Source organism: Carya illinoinensis, chromosome 9 (genome assembly GCF_018687715.1).
Source record: "Carya illinoinensis cultivar Pawnee chromosome 9, C.illinoinensisPawnee_v1, whole genome shotgun sequence".
NCBI lineage: Eukaryota > Viridiplantae > Streptophyta > Magnoliopsida > Fagales > Juglandaceae > Carya > Carya illinoinensis.
The window spans coordinates 35,964,114-35,989,468 of NC_056760.1; the positions used below are offsets into that span (position 1 = coordinate 35,964,114).

At 37.2% G+C, this 25,355-nt stretch overlaps 2 protein-coding genes across 3 annotated transcripts; one reads left to right on the forward strand and one right to left on the reverse strand.

Annotated features, from left to right (window-relative positions):
- The first annotated feature begins 1,815 nt into the window (after positions 1-1,815).
- LOC122277395 (pentatricopeptide repeat-containing protein At5g02830, chloroplastic) lies at positions 1,816-16,907 on the forward strand. Its single transcript, XM_043087367.1, has 12 exons — positions 1,816-2,537; positions 3,040-3,127; positions 3,380-3,584; positions 12,171-12,278; positions 12,690-12,854; positions 13,021-13,617; positions 13,878-13,943; positions 14,103-14,183; positions 14,435-14,532; positions 15,735-15,945; positions 16,175-16,238; positions 16,375-16,907. The coding sequence occupies exons 1-12, from the start codon at positions 1,988-1,990 to the stop codon at positions 16,719-16,721; spliced, it is 2,580 nt and encodes an 859-aa protein (XP_042943301.1). The 5' UTR covers positions 1,816-1,987; the 3' UTR covers positions 16,722-16,907.
- On the reverse strand, positions 16,706-18,843 carry LOC122277396 (DNA topoisomerase 6 subunit A). Of its 2 annotated transcripts, none has more exons than XM_043087369.1 (2): positions 17,367-18,843; positions 16,706-16,998 (listed from the first exon to the last, which is right to left on the reverse strand). In XM_043087369.1, the coding sequence occupies exon 1, from the start codon at positions 18,670-18,672 to the stop codon at positions 17,404-17,406; it is 1,269 nt and encodes a 422-aa protein (XP_042943303.1). In that variant the 5' UTR covers positions 18,673-18,843; the 3' UTR covers positions 16,706-16,998; positions 17,367-17,403. The 2 variants fall into 2 exon arrangements, with proteins under 2 accessions (XP_042943303.1, XP_042943302.1); XM_043087368.1 differs by having other exon boundaries at positions 16,706-17,087.
- Between the last annotated feature and the right edge of the window lie 6,512 nt (positions 18,844-25,355).

The following is a 25,355-nucleotide window of genomic DNA, read 5'->3' on the forward strand; positions in this document are numbered from 1 at the left end:
ACTTCATGCATTTAATTATTATTATATATTAATTATATATCTTGATACACAGCTGGTATAAGAGCCATTTGTTATTATATTGGTATATTATATCTTATTTTTATTTTATTTTATTGTTGGTTTATTCTGTTTATGTTTAATTTCATGAAGAACTATTACGCTCATGATATTGGTTTTTGTGATCGTTATGAATTAAATTGTTTAAAATATAATACAAGACTTGAATTAAATAATTTAATGGAAAGGATAAAGTATCTTAAAGAAAAACAATTATGAATGAGATTAGATTATGACTCAATGATGGAAAGATATCATGTATATCAAAGTAGACAAGCTGCAATATAAGAATTAGAAGATCATTGCGACTTCTTAATATCAAAAATTAAAAGTGTAAGAAATCATCTAAGTATTCTTGCTTTATTAAAAAAAAAGAATAAAAATTAGATTATAATATAAATAGACTAATAATTTCGTATTTGTAAACATTATATTATTACTAACATAGATAATCTGTAAAATCAAAAAAATGGACCAAACCAGACCAAAACTGAAAAAATAAAAAATTTCAGTTTCAATATTGAAACGGTCTAGTACTGATTCTTAAATTTTTAAAATCAGTGCATATCGATTTAGTACTAAAAAATGTACAAAATCGGATCGACCGGACTGATTAAGAAGTTTGGAAAATTCGTAATAATTAGATGAAAAATTTAAAAATTTGAAATTAAAAAGTATTTATGTTATGGTGGTTGAATATTAAGATAAGATTGAATGAAATGAGACGTGAGACTCTTGTTATCTAAACAAAGCCTAAGTCTTATTAAAAAACTAAAAACAAATTAAAAAATAAAAAAGCTAACAAAGAGGGCCACTCAAGGCCACCATCTGCCACCTATTTGGACAGCCCTTGGTGGCCACCCACGAGGGCCACCTCTTGAGTCCTGTTTGTGGCTCTTTTATTTTTTATTTATTTTTTCTGTTTTTATTTTATTTTTAATCTTAAATTCTATCTTTATATTATTTTTAACTATTTTTTAAATCTTAAAAGTTCGGTTTTTATAAAAGAAAGAAATTCGGATATTTTTCGAAATGTAAATATATACTTTTAGCTCCGAGTTTGAGTTTTTCAAGATATTTAGAATCAAATCTATATTGGAAGTTAATATTATTTTTATAAAACGTATGTATAAGATTTGTATATTTTAAAATTGTATCTAACATTATTATTTCTCAAATCTTACATCTATTTATTTCTATTTTGAATTTCTTATAAACTATTATTCTTTAATGAGATAAATATAAAAATATATTTTAAGAATTTTTATAGTCACTTTTACATATTTCACTTCATTAATATGATTGATCAAAATAATTATTTTATATTAAAAAAATGATGCAGTCAATCACATCAGTATAGTACATAAAAAATATGTAAAAGTGACTATATATAGAATTTTTGATATTTTTTTAATATAAAATTATAAACAATTTAAGAGAAATGATACTTACAGTTGTAAGTGTGCAAGTGTTACACAATCACTTTAAAAAAATAAATAAATATGAAACTCATATAAAAAAAATTAATTTTTTAATAATAAAATTTATATTTTAAATAATTATATAATATTTATATATTTCACGACGTATAATTATTAAAAATTTAACTCACTCTTTAAAATAAATAGATTTAATAAATTACGTATATTCTTGTTTATTTACGTCCTTCTATTTTTGATAAAGGAGGATGGGGTTTTTAACACAGATTTTCGATTTACGTGGTGGTCGTGTGGTCTGGCATTTTAGCCATTGACGTTCTTTGATCGACTGATCTCTTATCTCTTGGGTGTGATCTCTGTAGGCCGGGTTAAAATCTAACTAACTAAAGCGAAGTCATGCCTTCCAAAAGCAATCAAAACGCCATGCGTACACTGTAGTGTACAAAGCGCCTATAGTACCCCACTTTCATCCCCAAAACGGTTGGCCAAGGATGAAAGAGTTCGTCATCCTTGGCTCCTCCTCCTCCATTGCCACTCCTTTCCTCCACCTCCACCTCCACCACTCCCCCAAACCCTACAAGTCCTCCCTTCCCAACCCCACAAAGCTATCTTCTTCTAAATCACCACCATCGCCATCTTTCTCTCCGCTAGTCCCCATCCTCCATTCTCCTTCTCCTCTCCGCTCCGCCCGCCAGGGCGTCCTCCTAAAGTATTATGCCGACCTTGCATCGAAGCTCGCAGGGAGCGGGAGGCTCGAAGACTTCTCAATGATTGTGGAAAGCGTTATTGTTTCGGGGGCAAACACTTCCAAGTTTCTCGCAGCGTTGAGTTCTGAGCTCTTGGTCCAGGGGATTTTGACGTGTCTTCGATGGGGGAAGGTTCGGACTGTAATTGATGTTTTAAGGAAAGTGGAGAAGCTTCGGGTTAGTCCATTGAAGTTGGCTAACCGGTCTGCTACGGAGTTGCTGGGCATAGAGTGCCGCCGCCTTATGAAATGCGGGGAAGTGGAAGAAGTTGTTGAGTTAATGGCGGTTCTTGCAGGTAATTATTATGATTACTTTGTCGTTTTGTGTTTTTTTGGTTTATCTCCTTTCTGCAGCTTATTGTATGATTGAATTCTTCTAGCACAAGAACTTTTTCAATTTGTTATATTGATGGGGAAATTTGTTTATATTTTGTATTACTTTAGTGCAGCTACATTGTTATATCTAGCCTTTTTGGCTGCAGGGCTCTTGGTTTTATATTTGGTCTAAGAGAGTATTACCTCTAGAAAGTTTTGTGTTGGTTTCAAGTTCAAGGTAGGCTCTAATTTCCTATTCATGAAAAAAGGAAAAAGAAATATTAGTAGTTATTTTTAAAGTACTTAAATTTGAGGTGTTGTGATGTGATTGTTCTTGATTAAACTGAAGGGGCTTGTCTAGAAAGGAGTAGAGAATAAATTAAAAGTTTCTTATATGTATATTTTGGTGGGAATTTATGGTCTCTGTTAACTTTGTCACAATTGGCTGTTGCGCATTGGATAACAGATGATTCCTTAATTCAGGTTTCCGTTTCTCAATCAAAGAATTACTGAAGCCTTCTGAGATTATTAGAGTTTGTGTTGACAAACGTAACCCAAAACTGGCTATAAGGTATCATTCACTTTTCTGTTATTCATATGTCTTTGTCAGGTTCAAGTTCTCTCTCTCTCTCAATAGGCATTAGAGAGACATCTTTGCCAGATAAGTTTTTGTTTAAATCTGTTATATTTTCTATAATGTAAGTTTTGCTTTGTAAATGGCTCAATTTTCATGAGTCTAGCTTTGGGGCCCATTTAATGTATTAATGTATGCCATTTGTTCTTATGTAACTTACCACTTATGCATAACTATCATATTTTGCAGGTATGCTTGTATTCTTCCACATGCGCAGATATTATTCTGTACTATTATACATGAATTTGGAAAGAAAGGGGACCTGGTGTCTGCTTTGAGAGCATATGAGGCATCCAAGCAAACCATCAGTGGTCCTAATATGTATGTCTACCGCACAATGATTGATGTTTGTGGCCTTTGTGGAGATTACATGAAATCGAGGTACATTTATGAGGTACTTTCTTTGACTAAGTCATATTAATTTAATTGTATAACTTGTTTGTGACTGTTTGTTTGGTAGGGATCTTTTTAAGATGACACTAATGCACCCTTTTTTTTTTTAATTTATTTTTTATTTTTTATTTTTTTTATGATTTAGTTCTCATGTTACCAATCTTTTTTTTCCCTCTCTTTTTACCTTTTTTCCCATGAATTGAGTTCTTTGGCATGGTGTGTAACTCCCTTTATGCATATGGAGCTCAACATGTAGGGATGATTTGAAGAAATTAATAGAAAACAGTAGTGACAAAGGCTTTAAAACAATTTGACTTTAGAAAAAGATCACGTAAGATATAAAGGTAATTGCTTATAAAAAAAGATATAAAGGTAATTGCATAAATGCAGTATTTTAAGAGAGGAGGAGGAGAGAGAGAGGGGGGGGGGGGGGGGGGGAGGGATGGGAGCAGGTGATGATGAGATCTGTGAGATCTGTAAAAACCTGATGTTTAGATATAACTTTCCTCTATAAAGAGAATAAATAAAATATTCCAAATGTGGTTAATATGGTGAGCATTATCATGACCAGGTTAAAAGTTTTGGAATTCAATGGCTCAAGGTCCCTCATTCTATGAGCGCTTTAAGCATCACATTAAGCTTCAGTGGATTTTATTGATAATAAAGTATAGGCGAAACCCAGGTACATGGGAAGATTACAGAGAAGACACCTAGTTAAGAGGTAGAAGTAGATACAAGGAAATCATGGAAGCTTAGTCCATTGAAATTTGTAGCTAGTGCCCAAAGGGGCAAACTGTTTTGAAAGAGGCATATAAGTTCATCCATTGTTCTTTCTCAATCTTTGAAATTCTGACCATTCCTGTTTTTTCAAGTGCACCATAGAAGACATATAGGGTTCATATTCCACACCACTGCAATGTGGATTGCGTATAAACCTTTCAAACTTGCAAAGAGCTCTACCACCCTTCTCAGCATTACCCATGCTAATTCCATTATGCCAAAGAAGCCATTACATAGTGCTTTGGCTACCTCGCAGTGAAGAGGCAAGTGATCAATTAATTCCCTTTTCTTCTTGCACATGCAACACCACTCTATAATTATGACTTGGCGTCTCCTTAGGTTGTCTTGTCAGATTTGGCTGAATAATCCATTTGAGGTGCTTCCTTCTCATTATATAGAAATAATTACAAAGATAAGACTGAGAATTCAAATTTGAATCTCAACAAACTACATCTTTATCTCTATCCAATCTCAACAAACTAAATCTTTATCTCTATCTAAACTAATCTGATTTTATCCTATCTAAATATGTACAAGTTGAATTTAAATACAAGATAACTATTAGAAAACATATCCTATTAGGAGACTGCCACATCTTAAGAAAAGAAAACCCTAGTTTCCTTTGATACCCTCCCTCAAATTGATGCTAGTGAGTCAACTAGCAGTAATTTGCTAACTAGATATTGATGTCGTTGTCGAGTTAAAGCTTTGGTGAAGATATCAGCTACTTGGTGTTCAGTTGGCACATGAGGGAGAATGATAGCTTTAGACTCATAGGCATCTCGGATATAGTGACAATCAACCTCAATGTGCTTTGTACGTTCATGAAAAACTGGATTGGCTACAATTTGAATGGCACTTGTATTATCACCATGAAGAGGTGTGGGATGTGTTTGTGCAAACCCGAGTTCTGAAAGAATACCACGCAACCACATGATTTCTGAACATGCGGCAGACATTGCCCTATATTCAACTTCTGTAGATGACTTAGATACACAATCTTGCTTCTTACACTTCCAAGAGATAAGCGAATCCCCAAGGAAGACACACCATCCAGTAGTAGAACGTCGAGAGTCTGGACAGCCAGCCCAATCTGCATCACTATAGACAGTCAAGTGAAGAGAAGAACCCTTAGGAAAGAACAGTCCACGATTAGGAGTCCCAAGTAGATAACGAATAATCCGACGAACAGCTACCAAATGGAGATGTCGAGGTGAATCCATGAACTTACTAACAGTGTGGACAGCATAAGAGATATCAGGGCGCGTGATGGTGAGATAAATCAAGCTACCAACTAACTTACGATATAAGGTAGGATCTGGGAGTAGTTCGCCTTCATCTTTTCTATACTTAACATTCACCTCCAGAGGAGTATCAACTGGAGTAGTATCTTCCAATCTCCCTAACTGAATTAAGTCTTGAATATACTTGTGTTGATTGAGAAATAAACCATGTGGCTGAGACCGAACTTCCAACCCTAGAAAGTAGGTAAGATCCCCAAGATCCTTAATGTGAAACACATTATGAAGATGTTGCTGAAGTTTTTGAATCAATGGTCCATCCGAGCCAGAGATGATAATATCATCTACATAAACCAACAAAAATACTACTCCAACATTGCCCTTGTGCAAAAATAAGGAAGCATCGTACTTACTTTGCTTAAAAGAAAACCCTAGCAAAGTATTACGAAATTTCTCAAACCAAGCTCGAGGAGCTTGTTTGAGACCATACAATGACTTCTTCAATTTACATACAGCTGTAGGGAAGGAAATAGGCATACTAGATGGGAGCTTCATGTAGATATCTTCCTTTAGATCGCCATGCAAGAAAGCATTCTTGACATCCATCTGATGTAATTGCCAAGATTTAGAAGCAGCAACGGCATGTAACAAGCGAACAGTAGTCATCTTGGCAACCAGAGCAAAGGTCTCATCATAATCTATGCCATACTCTTGGCGATTCCCCAAAGCAACCAATCTAGCTTTGTATCGTTCCAGTGAGCCATCGGAAAGAAGCTTGACTGAGTATACCCATTTACTACCAATGGGTTTGATCGAAGGAGGACATTGTACCACATCCCAAGTTTGATTATCCTCAAGTGCATCAAGTTCTGTTTGCATGGCTTGCTTCCAACACTCATGTTCCATAGCCTGTTTGTAAGAAGAAGGGATAGCAATGGAAGATAATGTAGCAGTCATAGAAGTAGGGGAAGAAAAACCATACCGATCTGGTGGGCGAGAGACACGGATAGATTTCCTAAGAACTGGAGCAATAGGAGCTATGGTGGGTGTCGGATCAGGTGCCGGAGGAGGAGAATCTTGAGAAGTCATAGAAGACTCGGCCAAAGGAGTGCGATGACGTCGAGTGTAGACAAAACCAGGTTTAAAACGAGTCACTGGAGCAAACAAAGTATCTGGATTTGCCATGGGGAAGGGAATGGGCTCATCATGAAGAATTGAAAAACTAGGTGAGATAGGATCAACATGAGAGAGAAAAAATTGTTGATGTTCAAACAACACAACATTCCTGGAAATTCGAATTCTTCGTGCATTAGGATCGTAGCAAAGAAATCCTTTTTGAGTTGAACTATATCCAAGAAAAGCACACCGAACTGATTGAGCAGTCAATTTATGTCTTTCATGTGGTGGGAGATGAACAAAGCACACACAACCAAAGATATGCAAATCAGAATAGTTAGGTGTGTGACCAAATAGTATGAAATAGGGAGAAACATTACGTAAAACTGGTGTGGGCAATCGATTAATTAAATGGACAGCAGTAGCTAATGCTTCACACCAAAAACGAGATGGAACAGATGAATCAATAAGAAGAGCCCGAACCATGTCAAGTAAATGTCGATTCTTACGTTCAGCTACCCCATTTTGTTGTGGTGTAGATGCGCAAGAACGTTGGGAAAGAATACCTTTTTCTTGAAGAAAATTCTGAAATTCATGAGACATATATTCACCACCAGAATTAGATCGTAAGACCTTGATAGAGGAAGCAAATTGTGTCTGAATGAGTGCAAAAAAGGCCTTGAAAACAGAAAAAAGTTCACTTTTATTACGAAGAAAATATATCCAAGTGAATCTACTGCAATCGTCAATAAAAGTAACAAAATACTTGTAGTGAGCATGTGATATAACCAGAGATATACCCCAAACATCGCTATGAATTCTATCAAACACCCGAGAGGCATGAGAACCAGATTGTGGAAACGGTAACACTTTACTTTTGGCAAGTTTGCAAGAGTTACAATCAAAAGAACTCATTTCCATTGAAACTGAATTTTTATTGTCAATAGCACCAGATTTAAACAAAGTTTGGAGTACATTAGGATTGGGATGGCCTAAACGACGATGCCAATCTTTAGTACTTGTTTTGACAGCATGACAAGAAATAAAAGAACTAGACTCAAGAAAAGCTGTACTAGGATTTATTGGAAATAGCCGACCCTCCTTAGGACCCCTCGCGATCATCCTCCCGGACACTCGATCCTGTACAACACAACCAGAAGATGAAAAAGAGACATTACAATCATTTTCAACAAGCTGTCCAACTGAAAGTAAACTGGAGGAAAGGTTAGGAGAAACCAAAACATTTCGAATGATAGTAGACACATCACCCACGGCAGAAATTGGTAGTGAACTACCACTTGCCGTGTGTATTTTGAGAGGACCATTATAGGACCGAAGATTATGTAAGGAAGTGGAAGTATTAGTCATATGATTTGAGGCACCAGAATCTATAAGCCATGAATTAGGGGATGATTTTGTTTTACCTGAGAGGCCTAAAGCGGAAAAGGCAGAAATAATCATTTGTTGTACCATATCAGGAGTAAGAGTTGTAGAACTGGAACCAGCAGGCACTGAAACATGAGTGGCAGCAGTAGGAGCTGTAGAAGAGGATGCACCTGATGAATCAACCAAAGTGGAGTAGGCACGTTCTTGCTTTCGAGGTGGTTGGATTGGACAATCCTTGATAATATGTCCAGATTTTTTGCAATAATTGCAAAATTTCTTCGGACAATGGGTGGCAATGTGACCAAAACCCTTGCAACTATAGCATTGTGTAGTGCTATAGTCTCGGCCCTTTGATTTCCCTTGTGCTGTAAATGCCACTTGAGCTGGAGGAGCCAGCTGCTGGTCCATTGTACTCCGAGTAAATAACCGTTGCTCCTCCCGAAGTAAATCAGCCAAACAATCATTGAGAGAAGGAACTGGATCTCTATTCATTAATTGAGAATGAACAAATTCAAAATCTGGACGTAGTTTCATAAGAAACTGATCCCTCCTACTGGTTTCATGCACTCTTTGCACATGAGGGAGACCAGCAATAGTGACAGAGGAATACACAATGTCAGTGTATTCAGCCCACAGATTTGAAAAACCAGAATAGAATTCCTCTATAGATAAGGCACCTTGAGAAAAATTAGCCATCTCAAATTCTAGCTGAAACCGTCTAGCAGAATTATTTTGAGTATAGATTCTCTTCAAATACTCCCACATAGCCTTGGAGTTTTGTAGGGTCGAAGATTGAGAATGATGTGAGGCTCCATAGAGCTTAGGATCCAAGACATGATCTTGGCATCCTTACTTTCCCATTTAGACTTTTCCGTAGCACTTTCTGGGGCTGGAATATTGCCATCAATATGACCCCAAAGTTCTTTCCCTTGACAAGAAGTTGAAAATGAAATGCCCATGCAGAATAACTTTTACCATTGAAACGAATGCACAAGGAATCAGATTTTTCAAATGCCATGAGAACAAACCTGTCAAATTTCGAGAGTAAAAAAATGGCCAGAACTGGGAAATCCCCACCAAACAGAGTCTCGAGAGCCAGAAACTGAGACAGAGAGTGTCAAAAAATTCCCTGGTGGTCTGGACCGAGAGCACAAAAGTCACTAAACAGCCGAGTGCCAGAACAAGGCAACCCAGTTGCCGAAAACAGTATAAATCAGCACAAAAAATGCCGACAGACTAAGAGAACCCTGGCTGTCTATGATAAGCACGAAGGCACAGAAGTGCCGAGAATACACAGACCAAGAATACAATCCCAGGAAAAAAAAAAATTTGTAGAAGGTATGGCAATTAGGAACCTGCTCTAGATACCATGTCAGATTTGGCTGAATAATCCATTTGAGGTGCTTCCTTCTCATTATATAGAAATAATTACAAAGATAAGATTGAGAATTCAAATTTGAATCTCAACAAACTACATCTTTATCTCTATCTAATCTCAACAAACTAAATCTTTATCTCTATCTGAACTAATCTGATTTTATCCTATCTAAATATGTACAAGTTGAATTTAAATACAAGATAACTATTAGAAAACATATCCTATTAGGAGACTGCCACATCTTAAGAAAAGAAAACCCTAGTTTCCTTTGATATGTCTATGGTTAGGATCTTCTCTAAGGAAGCTGAACAGGCAAAGAAAACTACTTTGAGTGGCACTGTACTCCTCTGGGTACTTCTCCAAGGTAAGAGGAAACTCTCCTGCGAAAATAGGTCCTTGTGGAATGAGCTTACACTGAATTTTCCTTTCTTGGATAGACTCCGAAGCATCTTCTCTGTGCCTCCAGCTCCAGGTCCAATAGAGAATAGTTAGTTGAAGAGTTCTGTGAGTGCACCTATCTCCCAGTCCTGAATCGCTCTAAGGAAACTTACATTCCACCATGTGGAGCCACCAAAGACTTCCAATAAGTTACCCATTGACACCTCATGCTCACAAGCAATTCTATGTACCGTTGGCAGACCATCATCAAGGGCCCTATCTCCACACCATATATTGTGCCAAAATTTGATCTTGGAACTATCACCCACCTCAAGTCTTGCGTCTAGAGAAGAGCCCACACCTTTTCTGATATATTTCCATAGACCCCCCATATGGTCCATGGACCTCAGTCAAGCACCACCCCTCCAAGCACTACCAAACTTGGAATCAATAACAACTTTCCACAGAACCTACCTCTCCAGCTAGTAATGCTAGAGCTCAATTGAACATGAATAAGTTGCGAACTCCCAACCCTTCCCTGGATATTGGAGAGCGTACCTTTTTTGTTTTCTAGTGTATAGTAGGTATTTCCTTTGTATACGTCTTGTGTACTTGGGCTTTGCCTATTCTTGGTAATAAAATTTCTTATTAACTATATATATATATATATAAAATAGATATTGGAAAGCATACCAAATCCCAATTAATAAGGTGATATTTAAACGTTTCTCTATTCCAACCCATAAGAAATCATGTTGGAGCTTTTGGAACAATTTGCCACATAGGAGGGCAAAGGGAAGAATGACAAGGAGTGGGCAAACTAGAAAAAGTGCTCTTAATTAAGGTGATCCTTACTGCCACCTTTTGACGTATACATCCTATTCTAATTTGCCAACTTATGCCCCATCTTTTCAATGGCACCTTCCCAAATGGATTTCTCCTTAAAGGAGGCTCCCAAAGGAAGATCGATGTATTTCATGAGCAAAGATGATATATTGCAACCCAGTATGCTAGCTAGAACCACCCAACCTTAGGGGCATTTCCCATTGGAACCAACTCTAACTTGGCTGAGTTCACATAACTATAAATAGTTTCAAAGCATACAAGAAGAGCCCTCAAAGAATGGAGGTGATTTTGGTTCACCCCATAACATATCATGTGTTATTTGCAAACAACAAATGAGAAATGTTGAGTACAACACAATTACTGCGCCCCACCAAAAATCCAGAACAAAGCCACCCTCCACCGTTGCTGCTAACATTCTATAAAATGCTTCCATGATGATCATGAAAAGGAATGGGGACAGTGGGTTGCCCTGCCTCAACCCGTAGGAGCTCTTGAAGAGGCAACTTGGAGAACCATTCGCCAACATGGAGAAACGAACTGTAGATATACAATGCCTAATCAAAAAGTGCCATTCACCTAAAAACCGCACCTTCCAAGCAAATAAAACAGAAATTTCCAGTTGGCATGATCATCTGCCTTCACCATATCTAGCTCACAACGCATTTTTGGTTCTTTTCCCTTTTTGCTGAATACAAATCATTTTTGGTTCAGTAGAATTAGTTTGCTATCCAGGCATTCATTGGCAATAAGCATCGAATCTAGAATTTGTTGCGCCTATAACAAATGCATTTTAGTGCTCCATTATAATCTTCTCTATTACTATGCTTAGCCATTTAGCAAGAACTCTAGAAATTATCTTATACACCCCATTCACAAGACTGATTAGGTGATAATCTTTAACCTCCATTGCTCTAGCAGTTTTAGGGATTATGGCCATAAAAGTGTCTATAAGACTTTTTTCAAACTTAGCATAGGAATAAAACTCTTGGAATAGCTTTATGATATCATCTTTTATTACATCCCATCCCATCAAGCTTGAAAGAACTCTATAATGAACCCATATGGACTTGGTGCCTTGTCACTAGTCATACTTCTGACCACTCGACAAACCTCAACCTCTTCGAAAGGCCTCTTAAGCCACATTACTTGCTATTGATCAATGGTCTCAAGTACTAATTTGTCCAGGCTTGGCCTCCATGTGATCTGCTCATGATAATGCACAACATGATCCTTAATCTCAGAGTGCTCTGGGGAAATAAGATAATGTGCATCTAAATAGTGTTGTTTCTCCTATGCGAATTGGCCACACGGTGAGAAAAAATTTTACTCTTTCTTTTTTTTTTTTCTTCGAGGTTCATAACGATTGTGTTTTTGTAATCCTTGTTTGCTTTGTTTTGGGACAATTATAGATGTTATGCTGCCATTGAGTGTTGGGCTTTCTTTCACATGAGTTTTTTTGTAGGACTTGCTCAACCAAAAGATCACCCCGAATATTTATGTTTTCAACAGTCTCATGAACGTGAACGCTCATGATTTGAGCTACATATTGGATGTATACAAGAATATGCAGGTATTGCACTCTCTCTCTCTCTCTCTACAAAACATGAAGATTTCTCCTTTGGTGGGTTCTAGTTACCTTGTATACTTTGGATTTTCTATGACTCATCGTCTGACCAATTGGAGTGAATGATCCCAAGTCAATTCCAAAAACCTCCAGGCTTTTAACATTTTCTGCTGCCATGTTTTGATTAAAGATACACGATAGTGGAACTCTTAATGGTTAGCATGCTTACCATGCTGCATCCTTTATACTTTTCCTTCAATCTTCATTTTTATTAATTTAATTGATAATTTTAAGTTTCAAGCTTGTATCATTGCTATTTCTTTTTCAGGGTAAAAACATGAAGAAAATATGCATTAATTAGCAAGCCAGTATATCTCCTTTGTTACTTAATACTACCTCTGTTTTTTATGCATTCAGAATCTTGGTGTCAGGGCAGATATGGCATCTTATAATATCCTTTTGAAGGCATGCTGTCTTGCTGGCAGAGTTGATTTGGCCCAAGACATTTATAAGGAGGTGCAGCATTTGGAATCAACAGGAGCACTAAAGTTGGATGTTTTCACTTACAGCACTATTGTAAAGGTAACTCAATGTATATGAACCTTAATTTTAATGTCTTCACCATCTTGTTGTTTTGGGCGGTTCATAGATCTTCTTTTCCCTTTTTCTTGCGGAAGTGTAGACTGGTTATTTGAGACTCTTGGGCTACTTTTTTTCATATCTTCATGGCCTGTGCATCACTTTGCAGGTCTTTGCGGATGCAAAATTGTGGCATATGGCACTAAACATCAAAGATGATATGTTGTCAGCTGGTGTGGCTCCTAACACTGTTGCATGGTCATCATTGATCAGCGCCTGTGCCAATGCAGGTCTTGTAGAGCAGGCAATTCAATTGTTTGAAGAGATGCTGCTGGCTGGCTGCGAACCCAACACACAGTGTTGCAACATTCTTTTACATGCTTGTGTTGAGGCTTGCCAATATGACAGGGCCTTCCGTCTTTTCCAGTCTTGGAAGGGAAGTAGAGTCATAGAGACTACTAGTGGAGATTACAAGAGCAATACTACATCTAGCAATTTAAGTACAGAGCATGCGGAAGAAAATTGTAGTAGTACTGTTGCAAATTGCATATCTAATTCACATCACTTAAACTTTTCTAAGAAGTTTCCCTTTACACCCACTACTGCAACTTACAATATTCTCATGAAGGCTTGTGGTACTGATTACTACCGTGCAAATGCCTTGATGGATGAGATGATAGTAGTAGGTCTCTCCCCGAATCATATTAGCTGGTCAATTTTGATTGATATATGTGGAGGCTTGGGCAATGTAGAAGGTGCTATACAGGTAATGTTCAAGTTAATATTGATCTACTTCATCTTTGCTCTTCCTTTTTGCATAACTTTTCTGAATATGTTTAGCTGAATATCTTACACTAGAATTAGCTGAATACTTACCCTAGAATTATTCTTGATGTTGGTGAGAACTGTATCTAAAACTCATTTACAGAAACAACATTATCCTTTCCTTTTTGCTACTCTGGTCTTTATTTACATTCTTTCATCAAGATCTTAGTTCTCGTATAACTACTTTTTCTTCCAGTGCAGATTTTGAGACACATGCTTGGTGCTGGAATTCAGCCAGATGTTGTTGCATATACAACAGCCATCAAGGTTAAATCTTTCTTCTGACACTACTTCGGTTGTAAAATAGTTGTCTTGTCTGGGATAAGTCAAGACTTTGTCCTGGACACCGGACACCAATAAAAAAGGAAAGATGTCTTGTCATGACCACTAATTAAGATGTTTATGCCTTGTGCCCTTGGTTTATAGGTTTGCGTGGAAAATAAAAATTTGAAGCTAGCGTTTTCATTATTTGAGGAAATGAAAAACTATCAGATACGTCCAAATTTGGTACGTGCTTAGAGTTAATCTGCTTGCATTCTTTATGCGTCAGTGTGAATTTTATGGTATAATATTGGAAGTTGAGGGAAGATATTGTAAATGAAAATGATTCTGCATGGTATTTGTAGATGGCAGTTTCGCACTGCATTCTGAGTACAATTTTATGTATGCTCGCTGTGAAAGGCATTCTGAAAACTGTGACAGGGAGGGGAAAAAAGTTCTTTCACTTTATATAACTCGTTCAAGATATTTATTTTCAGGTGACTTATAATACACTTCTAAGGGCCCGCACCAGATATGGTTCCTTACATGAAGTACAACAATGCCTGTCCATATATCAAGATATGCGGAAGGCAGGGTATGTTAGTGTAAAGGGATTTTACCGATATTTCATAAATTGTCCAAGTAACTGTGAATATTGCTTTTATCATTTATCTATCAATTAATTGCATTGCATCATTAGTACTGTCAAGTGTTGAGCAATATCGATTCTCTGGGTGGGTCCTCACTGGCAGCGAAGCTTATCTAACTGATCACTAATATTCATGAATGCCACTTTATGCCATTCATCAGGGATATTATCTTAAGACTATGTTTGATTTATAGAAGTCGGGAAGGTTTTGATGAATAATGAAGAAACAGAGTTGAGATGAAAGTTTTCCTGGATTTTCTGTTAAGTGTCAACCCCACCTTAAAAATGTGTAATGAATTTGTGTAATATTAAATATTTATTTTATCTATATTAAAAAAAAAAAAAAAGGTGGGGCTGGTCTGCTGCTGCTTGTGGGTGGCCAGCCACCTGATCTGGGCCACCCAGGGGTGAACGATTTTAAAGAAATATTTATTTGTAATAAAATAATATATTTTAGTGAAGAGATAAAATAAATTGAGATTAGAGTTTTTTATGTTTGGAAATAAATAATTTTTTACTGTAGATGGAATACTACATTACTGCAGATGAATTTCTCACCTAAATATGGGTTAGTCTAATCATTTTTCTCTTGCCATGACCATTGTCCCGGTACCATCTTTGCATATTCTGACTGTCCGATGAGGCCCAAGTTTTATTGAAAACTGAAATAAGCTCCATGGCAAACCACCTATTATCTAGGTAAAATTGGGCCAATTTTTCATTTCCAATTAGCGAGGATTGAATATTGCATTTGATTATGTTTTGTAAGAACTGATGTATCAGACTCCTGGTGTGCCAATCTTGTTTTAACTTTGCCTTGTTTATTGTGATGTAATTGGATGTACAAACCATTCGCATACTGTTGAAGATTGCTCTTGGGGTGCTCTTATGAGCTAGCGTGCTTTTGTTATTACTTGGTTAGTGAAGATATTCACAAGGCCGAAGATTTTGCAGCCAAAAACTGCTCATTTAGTTTTCAATCAGATTATATTCTATATTTTTCCATTGATTGCGTCTGTGCTGAACATTTTTCAGTTCATATATACATGCTCTGCCATATACAAGTAATGGGCTTACTTATACGTGACAGATAATTAGATATTAGTTGAATACACTCTTTTTGCTATCCATACTCTGTGCTTATGTAGGTACAAATCCAATGATTATTATCTGGAGGCGCTCATAGAGGAGTGGTGTGAAGGAGTTCTACAAGATGCGAATCAAAGCCATGGAGAGTTCAGTTCCTGCAACAAGGCCAACTTTGGGAGACCTCAAAGTATACTTCTTGAAAAAGTTGCTACGCACTTGCAAAAGAGTGAAGCTGAGAGTCTAGCTATTGACCTTCAGGGGCTAACAAAGGTATGGGTAACGTCAAAGCGGTCATATTTTTTGGTAGAGTTACGATTGATATTGGTTCCAAGCATGGATCAAAGTCACAACTGTGTTTTACCGGATTCAAGGAGTGGACGCTAACTCGATAGATTGTAGTTTAGATTGATTGCTATCTCGCTTGTTTGTAGTCTTTCAGAATTATATCATATGTTTTCTCATGATTTTTCTCAAACGGTTTTTCAATATGTAACAACAGCTTGAAGCTCGGATTGTCGTTCTTGCTGTCCTGCGAATGTTCAAAGAGAACTACCATACTCATGGTATGAATGAATCTCGTCCATGTACATCTGCATTGATCCAGAGTCACATATACGTCCCGCACTGAGCAAATGGATCGAAAACCCAAATTCGATATGTACAACTTCATTTTGATGACTTAATGGTTTATCATTGCAGGACATTCAGTAAAAGATGACATCTTGATCATCTTAGGAGTCAGTAAAGAAGATACAAGTGCAGAAAGGCACAATTTAGAGGTGAAAAATGCGATGATTAAACTTCTGAGGGATGAATTGGGGCTTAAGGTTCTTTCTGCAGGACCTAGAAATGCACTTCATGAGAAGGCGTATTTGGAATGCACTCTTGAATCAGATTTAAACCTAGAAGAATTGATAGGAAGAAATAGTTTACCTGCAAAGTTGGAATGTTCCACTAGGAGACCTGCAATTGTACAGAGGTTAAAGATCACAAGGAAGTCATTGCATTATTGGTTACAAAGAAGAGTAGGTGGCGTTAGAAAATGATTATTTTTGTATGTGAAATCAGTTCAAAGAGTTTGTACATGTATAAAATATGCTATATTCTTTACATTTTGCTTTCAAAGCGGAATAAGTAGCTACATGTAAAAACCCCGTATGGCCTCAATGTAAGTAGCAGAACAATTGAATGCAATTTTGAAAAATTGTTAAATAAAAACAGCCCTTCTCATCTGCTCCTTTTGCCTCTTGATATGTTTCCATGTATCTTACCGGTCATAATCTTGTTGACCTTTTTCCTCCAAAGTGGATAGGATCCACACATCTGCAAATGGTCAGATTTTATCGATGTTGTCTAACTTATTTCGCAACGAAGGAACTTGCAGAGACATCATCACAGAAGGAACATTTTGGCTGCGCAGATAATCACAAAATCGACATTATAGAGGAAGACCCATTTTTTGTCCTTCAGCACCGCCCATCAATGAAAGAAACAAACATTTGATTTTTCGCTGTTGATTTTGGATTTTACAAGGGCCATTAATCCCAATATAGACGTGTTATCTCAACAAACAGACATTACTATTATTGATCAGCTGAAGGCATACAAGGGAAGTTTCAGCATAACTAAAGAGAAATTCCCATTTTTCATCCCCAATGCAAATTAAACAAAGAGATACACAAAGGAATTACCATTACACAAATCCTCTGCCGGCTCAAACTACGCCTCTCATAGCCAGTCCCTCTGCTGCAGCTTGAGTGGCAAATAGACCTCAGACAAGTACTGAAAACCAAACGTGCTTAAAGCCTGAATTTCCGCTTTCTGCTTCGTCTTCACCATCAAAGTCAGCTCCTCAACCCATCCGGGATTCTTCTTCACAAAATCTTCCTCCAACAGATCCTTTCCGGTCTTAATATCCTGCTCCGTCATTGGCAACCTACACTGCTCTGGTATCTTATACTTATCCAAATCACTCGGCCTAATCCCCAACCACTTTATATCAGGGGTCGTCAAATTAGCACTATCGTACGACATGTTCTTGGAGCCGCATCCGTAAACGGACAAAATCTTCAACCCGTAAGGATCGCTATCCACCAGTGCAAGCACGGGGAGCTTCAATTCCATCTTCATCTTCCTCAAGAACAACCGAGTAGCAACGTCCGGCTGCCCCTTTGCCGTCACAATTATACATGGAAACCGGTTATAGAACCGATCCTCGGCCAATCGAATATATGCCGCATCCTTCTCAACCAGGAGTATAAACAATGCATCGCTCTGCATATCCCCAACTCTGTCAATGTTGGGGGGAATGGCCTTTCCGCCCATTCCCATTTTCGTGCAATCGATCATGTCGCCATTATCGCTGAAAATCAGCCGACCCACAACAACCCCTTTCTCAGCTGCGATGACATTGAGGCTGGAGCGAGTGCAGCCGAGCATACAAGAGACGTCGTCCAGAACGGAATCGGAGTGGGTCTGGTCCTGAAAGAGCTTGACGTCGGTGTAGAAGAGGTCACGCTTGGTAACGTGGATGTTCTTGGAGCAGAGCTGGTGTATGAGCTGGAGGATACGGGTAGTGATGGTGGACTTGCGGACGGTGGAGATGTTAGCGTAGGGGCGGAGGGAAGTTTTGTCTTTCAGGACAATGCGGTCGAGCTCCGGGACGTAGAGCTGATTGGCGGCGGAGCGGGAGGGCACGTCGAAGGAGAAGCCGTGGCCGGAGAGGATGGAGTGGGCGATCTTCAAGATTTGGGACTCGATAGCGGATTGGACGGAGGGGAGGGAGAGGTCGGTTACCTCGCGACATGTGGAGGCCAGGGAGAGTTCGGTTAGGGTTAGGGTTTTAGAGTTAGAGGATGAAGCGGAGTGAGTTCTGAGGAGGTCTTGGAGGGATTCGAGGATAATCGAGTCGGGTTTGAGGCGGTTCTTGAATGGGAGTCTGGTTTCGTCGTCGGAGCTCGGTTCCGGTCGGCGACGTTTCCTTTTCTTGTCGTCCATTGATACTGTGAGAGAGAGGAGCTACCAAATTGTGGATGGCTTAAAGAACGGAAAGGCGGGAAATAAGTCTTTGAGGGCATCCAACTTTAGGAAAATTGTTGGGAAAAATTAACTTTGTTATAAACCATCTTGTATGATCACATTTAACTAGCTGTCAAATGCATAGTGCTAGTCGTCAAAAGCATAATTAGCTAGCCGTCAAATACATAGTACTAGTTGTCAAAAGCATAGTCTCTTTTATAACCCTATATATATGAGTATATTGATGTTATATGATATACAGATCAATAAGAGAATCTCCTCTCTCGTTCTCTCTCAATCTCTTGAAACTCTCTTTTTTTTCATTGAGTTCATAACACGTTATCAGCATGATTCTCGTTACAATCCATGATCACCGATCTGAAATCTGTCGCTACCAATCATACTCTCGTTTCTGCCTTTCCTCTGAAATTCATCACTCGCTCGCACGAACTCAATCTGTCTCTGAAGGAGACATCAACTGGTGTGAGCTTGTCCGGAGTATTGAACTTCATGGACAGGTCCGTGGGAGAGTAATCATTCGGTGATGGGAAGTTGGATCCAAAAGCCAAGGCGCGACTGCAAGAGATGGACGGTGACAGAGGTTCCCTGGAGTTACCATTTTCCGAAAACATAACCTGAATATTATACTGGTCCGTATGAAAACAGAGGCAAGTTCACCGATCAAAGATTTCCAGCAGAGTCTTTCCGATTCTTCATCTGGGTTCGTGGTTGGGAGCCACGTACCTTGATTTCCCAGTTTCGGACGGACGTAACAGCGTACAAGGCTATGGACCTACACTCCTTGTACTGGGTCATTTTTACATCATCAACAAGCAGATCCAGCAGAACTCACCGTTGGTACCGTGGGTCGACCTCACGTTCAAACTCGGTGCATCTAAGACCTCATTTCTCGGCCTGAAACTTGGCACTGCAGGACGAGTACGGTGCTCCATGTGTAGGGTATACCGGACGCCTCCATCCTTAGGTCGTTGGTTCGGACGTTGCAGCTTCCAGATGGATTCGCCGATGCTGAACTCAACGACACCTTATCTGCAACTTCTTCTTCAGTGCTTGTAATGGAGTTGCTGATGATAGAAACTCAACCACACGATGGGATTAGTCTTGAGCACCGGCACCCAACTGAGGCCTCTGTACCTGCTAACCACATCCTCTGCCTTTCTAAAAGAAGATTCAGTACCACATGGAGTTTTATATTGTGTTGCAGGTGGTGCAATGAGCGTGGATATAGACACAATGGGGCCCAACCATGTTAAAAGCTGAACGTCTCCTTATTGCTAATTTCTTTTTTCAATAATCAATTAGAATGATTGAGTTAGCCACCACGAATTCGCCGCAATACCACGCGAGAATCGCGTCATCGACGAATTCTTCCTTACTTGATTGCCAAATTAAGATGTTATGTTGCTAACAGCTGAGACGTTCGGATCTTTTGCAGGTGATTTCATTAATGGCAACCAGATCGTAGTCCCTAGCTATAATTCTCATAGACATAAAGACGTGTTTTGTTGGACGGTGGTATTTGACGTAAGAAGGCAGAGACTTTGAGTCATGTCAAACAGTTGATCATCCGTGAAGGAGATAAAGAAAATAAATGGGCGAGAAGAAGACAGACTTGGTGAGGATGAGTGGAGGATTTGGTAAGATACTGTCGGGGAAAAGAATCCAAAATAAAGGAAAGATTTACGGAAAGGCACGGCGTAGATAAGGAATCAAATGAGAAAAGTCATAAACAAGGACAAGGTGGTGAAAAATAAAATAAAAAGGTTTTGGAGCCTTTTCAAAGTCAAATATGACTGCTTACCAAGCTACAGTCAAAAAATGGTTGTTTACCATCCACATTAGTCTTATTTAGTCAAAAATAGTTGTCCACTACTCCTAACTATTTGGCATAATCGGGGTTTAACGTAGATAGTATATATTACCAAATCTGATGGCAAGAAAAGTCTTTCTTTTCTTTTTCTTTTTGGTACAGGTTTACTTTGTGACGCGATGATGATGATGGTGAATTAATTCTTCTTCTCATTAGTAATTTTTCTACTTATATGATGCTGGATATTAAGTAAGTTTTTAATATATTATTGCTGAGGTGAATATTTATGATTATATTCATTATTATTACTTGATAAATTCTATGTTTATTTATATAGTTTAGATACAAGTTTTATTTATTGATGATATGATTTATTGATGATATGATTTATCTGAAAATGAAAATGGAGCATCCCTGAAGGATCGCCCTAAATCAATAATAGTTTTTGAGTATCTCATAGTTTAAATGATTGATACTTGTACCAAAAGCTCATTATGATTTATGCACCTGAAGTTGCATAATTGAAATTGTGGAAAGAATATATATTTGAATGACCGTCTCGAATGTGCTCCTGAAGTAGCAATATCAAGTATGCTCCTGAAGTAGCAATATGAAATGCAAACGTTCACAATATATTCTAAATTTATATCTGGTCTTTCAGTGACTGAGCAAAATAATGAGTTTTTGATAAGAATCATTAGTCACGTCTTACTAGATCTACATCATTCCCTGAAGTGAATGATAATGAATTTATATCATTCTATTCCCTGAAGTGAAAAGAATGATGCGTTTTATTCAAAGAAACTAAGAGATTAGACGTGATATGATTTCGGGCCAGAAGCTTGTATTGAAAAAGCTATAAACTTTTTCTTTGAGATGATATTATACAAATTATTGAATCAAATATTATGATGCATCAAAAAGGGCATCCAAAATCAATTATGATAAGTCGAATGATTTTCATATGGACGTCCATAAAAGAACCAGAAGATTCTTTTACTATAAAGTCTTACCACCAGAAGTGGAAAGAAAAATTTGCCAGAAGCAAATAAGATGAAATAATTCGACGTTATCTTGATGCGAACCAGAAGTTCAGATGATAATTAAATTTTGGATGCAATAAGATAAAAATGTCTCACATTCTAGCTGCTAAAATTCCAGCGAGGATTGAAGTCCCTGTAGGACAATTAAGAAATTCAGCAGTCTAAAGACATGTCTAAAGGCATGTGAGACATATTGATACAAAAGATAGAGCATCTCAAAAGAGAAAAGCACAAATAATTTGGTGCTCCTGAAGAGGCCATACACACAGAACAAACAATAAAGTCCATCCAAATTTTCTGTATAAAATTCTCCTATATAAATCTCCTGAAGAGTGTCTCCTGAAGAGATTTTTCATGAAAATGTCTTCCCTTGAAGAGAGACAGGTACCTGAAAATAACGAGATCTCGTTACATTTCATGAATATTAGAGAAATTATGGATAGAAATAAAATCGTTGTCGACAACGTATTTCCATATGAGATGGCAATTGACATTACCAGAAGTAATGATGAAAGTGAATCAAGAACCGTCGAAAAATACCGACGTAAAATATTGGCCAAATTTGAAAGAAACAATTCTTGCAGAATTGATTCACTAGTAAAATATGATGCATCGGGACTTATAGTCCAAACACCTAAAGAGGTGATGCTTGTTGAATGTCAGTGGGTATTTATAAAAAGGAAATAAAAATGTGATATATAAATCACGAGTTAGTTTCTCAATTCCTGCAGAATTGATATCACTAAGTAAAATGTGATAAATATGAACTTGAAGTCCAAACACCCAAATAGATGATTTTTGTTAAATATCAGTGGATATTTATATACATGATATAAAAAGCCTGAAACTTTTAATATGAAAATGTGATATAGAAATCACAAGTTAGTTTCTCGAAGAAACAATATTGATATGATTTTAAAGTGGTTGAAATCATATTGAGATTTTTAGCTTGAAAGTTACCGAGAGTTTGGATATGCATGATTAACTGCATATTTATATGGATCATTGGATCATGATATATATATGAAAATCCCTGAAGGATAGAAAATGTCTGAAGTTTCTAATATGAATACATCTGGAAATATGTATTCTATCAAGTTTCAAAAATCTTTATATGATCTAAAGCAATCCAAACGCAAATGGAAACAAGCTATTATTGCAGTTTATATATATGATTTAAATGTCATTGAAGTTCCAGAAGAGCTCATGAAACTGCACATATTTGAAATATAAATCTGAAACCCTTGCGGCTTCAAGGGGAAGATGGATGATGTTATTAGTCATGAAATACCATCTTTTAAATACAATTAGTATTTCAGATTCATATTATGGGTTTGATAAGAAGTGTGCATTATTAAAGAAGAAATAAAATGAAGCACACAGAACATCTACCAGAAGATAGAAACACAAATATGAATATTTGTGAAATATTATTTTATTATCTTGAAGAAAAAATTACAGAAATTTGAGGCACTTTGCCTCATTCTTCAAATGCTCTTGTTCTTCAAGAATCTGCATGACATCCATATCTAAAGGGATGAGCAATCGAAAAGAAGATTTAAGTAAGGATTTTAAATTCCTATTCTCTTGCTTTATTGATTCTATCTTCATGTTGGACTCCAGAAGAAGTCGCTGAAGTATAGCAATATTCTCGTGCAGATTGTCAACTCCACAAGTTCTGGATTGCAGTCGCTGAGAAAATGCGACAATGGATGATGAGTATCGGGTACCGAGACTCACAAGCTCATAGATAGCTTCATTATCTGACCTATGAGTCAGATCATTATATTGCATGATAGCACCTGTGGTAGAAGTAGGAACAGCTGATGAACGAGGTGCAGAGTACCTCATATATTGGCCATGAGAAGATCGCTAAGTCATTGTAAGATAAGAATGTAGAAAGAGATTGCAGAGTAAAAATGCAGTACGATTACAGAAAAGTGAAGAAGATGAGATGCGAATGAAGATGAGCTGAATATCTCTTTTATAGAGAAAATTATGATACAACATCTCTCGTGAAACAAGAGAAAAGAGATGAAATATAGCTTCATAGCTCTGCGGCGCCTGACAGCACGCCTGAAACCTACAGAAGAGTTGAAAATTCGCGGTGCTTGTCTGATCTAAAAAGGCTGGCCACCGTTTTTATTAAAAAAGGAGGTTAGCGGTTTAATGTTGATGAATTCTTCACTAACTGTGTTATTTACAAAAACTCCAGAAGAGTAGTGATGAGCAGAAAGATCCAATTGTGATTATTTTATCAACATGGATCAAGTCCACAGTTAGTTGGATGTACAGATGCAAGTTATCTTTCAGATACACACAAGAAAATCATTGCAATTCATGAGAAGAAAGTTGAAATTGATATCAAGAAGGTACGGTCAAGTAAAAATCTGGCAGATTTATTCACTAAAGCATTACCAATTGCAACATTTAAGAAGATTATGCAGAACATTGGAATGCTGAGGTTTGAAGACCTGTTATCATGCACTTTTCAGGAAAAGTAATGTCTTGAAGATTTGTGCTGATTGTACTCTTTTTCCTTCGCTAAGGTTTTATCCCACTGGGTTTTTCTTTGCAAGGTTTTAATGAGGCAATCCTAAAACACTCGACGATACACATGAATACTGTACTCTTTTTCCTTCGCCATTGGTTTTTTCCCACTGGGTTTTTCCTTGGCAAGGTTTTAACGAGGCATATTCTTTAAATATGGTCATTCAAAGGGGAAGTGTTATAAACCATCTTGAATTGTATGACCACATTTAACTAGCCGTTAAACATATAGTGCTAGTCGTCAAAAGCATAGTTAGCTAGCCGTCAAATGCATAGTGCTAGTTGTCAAAAGCATAGTCTCTTTTGTAACCCTATATATATGGGTATATTGATGTTATATGATATACAGATTAATAAGAGAATCTCTTCTCTCGTTCTCTGTCAATCTCTTGAAACTCTCTTCTTTTTCATTGAGTTCATAACACTTTGCATCATTAACTTTTAAAATAAGGTCTGTATTTTCCATTTCAAAATTCAAACAACCAATTCACGTATTTAATATTTAAATAATATTAGGAAAAGGGACGGTGTAACAATTAGTCTCCTCTCTATTTTTCTCCAAGGAGAATAGAGTTGGAGTTTCGAGAAAACATTTCAGCCTCCCCACGAAAGAAGAGTGCCTAAAGTCACTGCTGATGACGAGTGGTTATTGTGGAGGAGATGGAGGGATTGGAGGTACCATGGGGTCAATTGAGGTTAGGGTTGCAAACAACCAAATCGAGTTCAATTCGAATAGGGGGTCAAGAGCTCGTTTAGTATATATATATATATGCTCAAACTTGACTCGAGCTCGAAATATATTGGAAATTTCTGATTGAGTTCAACTCGTCTAATGTAAATTATGATCGAACTCGACTCGAGCTCGAGTACAAAAAATAATCGAGTTGATACGAGCTTGAGTAGCTTGATTTGAACTCAGCTTAAATCTGATCCACAATTTTTTTTATTGGCTGAAGCACAAATGAGATTATCTTTTCTTTTTTTTTGATAAATAAATAAGATTATTTCTCTTAATCAATTTTTACTAGAATTATGATAATCTATATTAAATTGAGCTCTTAATGTTTATTAGACATAAATCAATGATTCATCACTTGTCACAATATAATTACAACTTACAAATAGGTAAAATAATAACTTCAACGTCTAAGATATTACAATAAATTATAATTTTAAATGGTAGATCACTAATTACAATTACAATTTCCAGCAAACTTTAAAAAATATAAAAATAATAA

Bases quoted from the DNA above. Each gene is read 5' to 3' on its own strand.
- LOC122277396 (XM_043087369.1), bottom strand. From the start codon at position 18,672: ATGGACGACAAGAAAAGGAAACGTCGCCGACCGGAACCGAGCTCCGAC.
- LOC122277395 (XM_043087367.1), top strand. From the start codon at position 1,988: ATGAAAGAGTTCGTCATCCTTGGCTCCTCCTCCTCCATTGCCACTCCT. The intron at 3,585-12,170 runs GTACTTTCTTTG...GTTTTTTTGTAG, and splicing joins AATCGAGGTACATTTATGAG to GACTTGCTCAACCAAAAGAT. The intron at 14,184-14,434 runs GTACGTGCTTAG...ATTTATTTTCAG, and splicing joins ATCAGATACGTCCAAATTTG to GTGACTTATAATACACTTCT.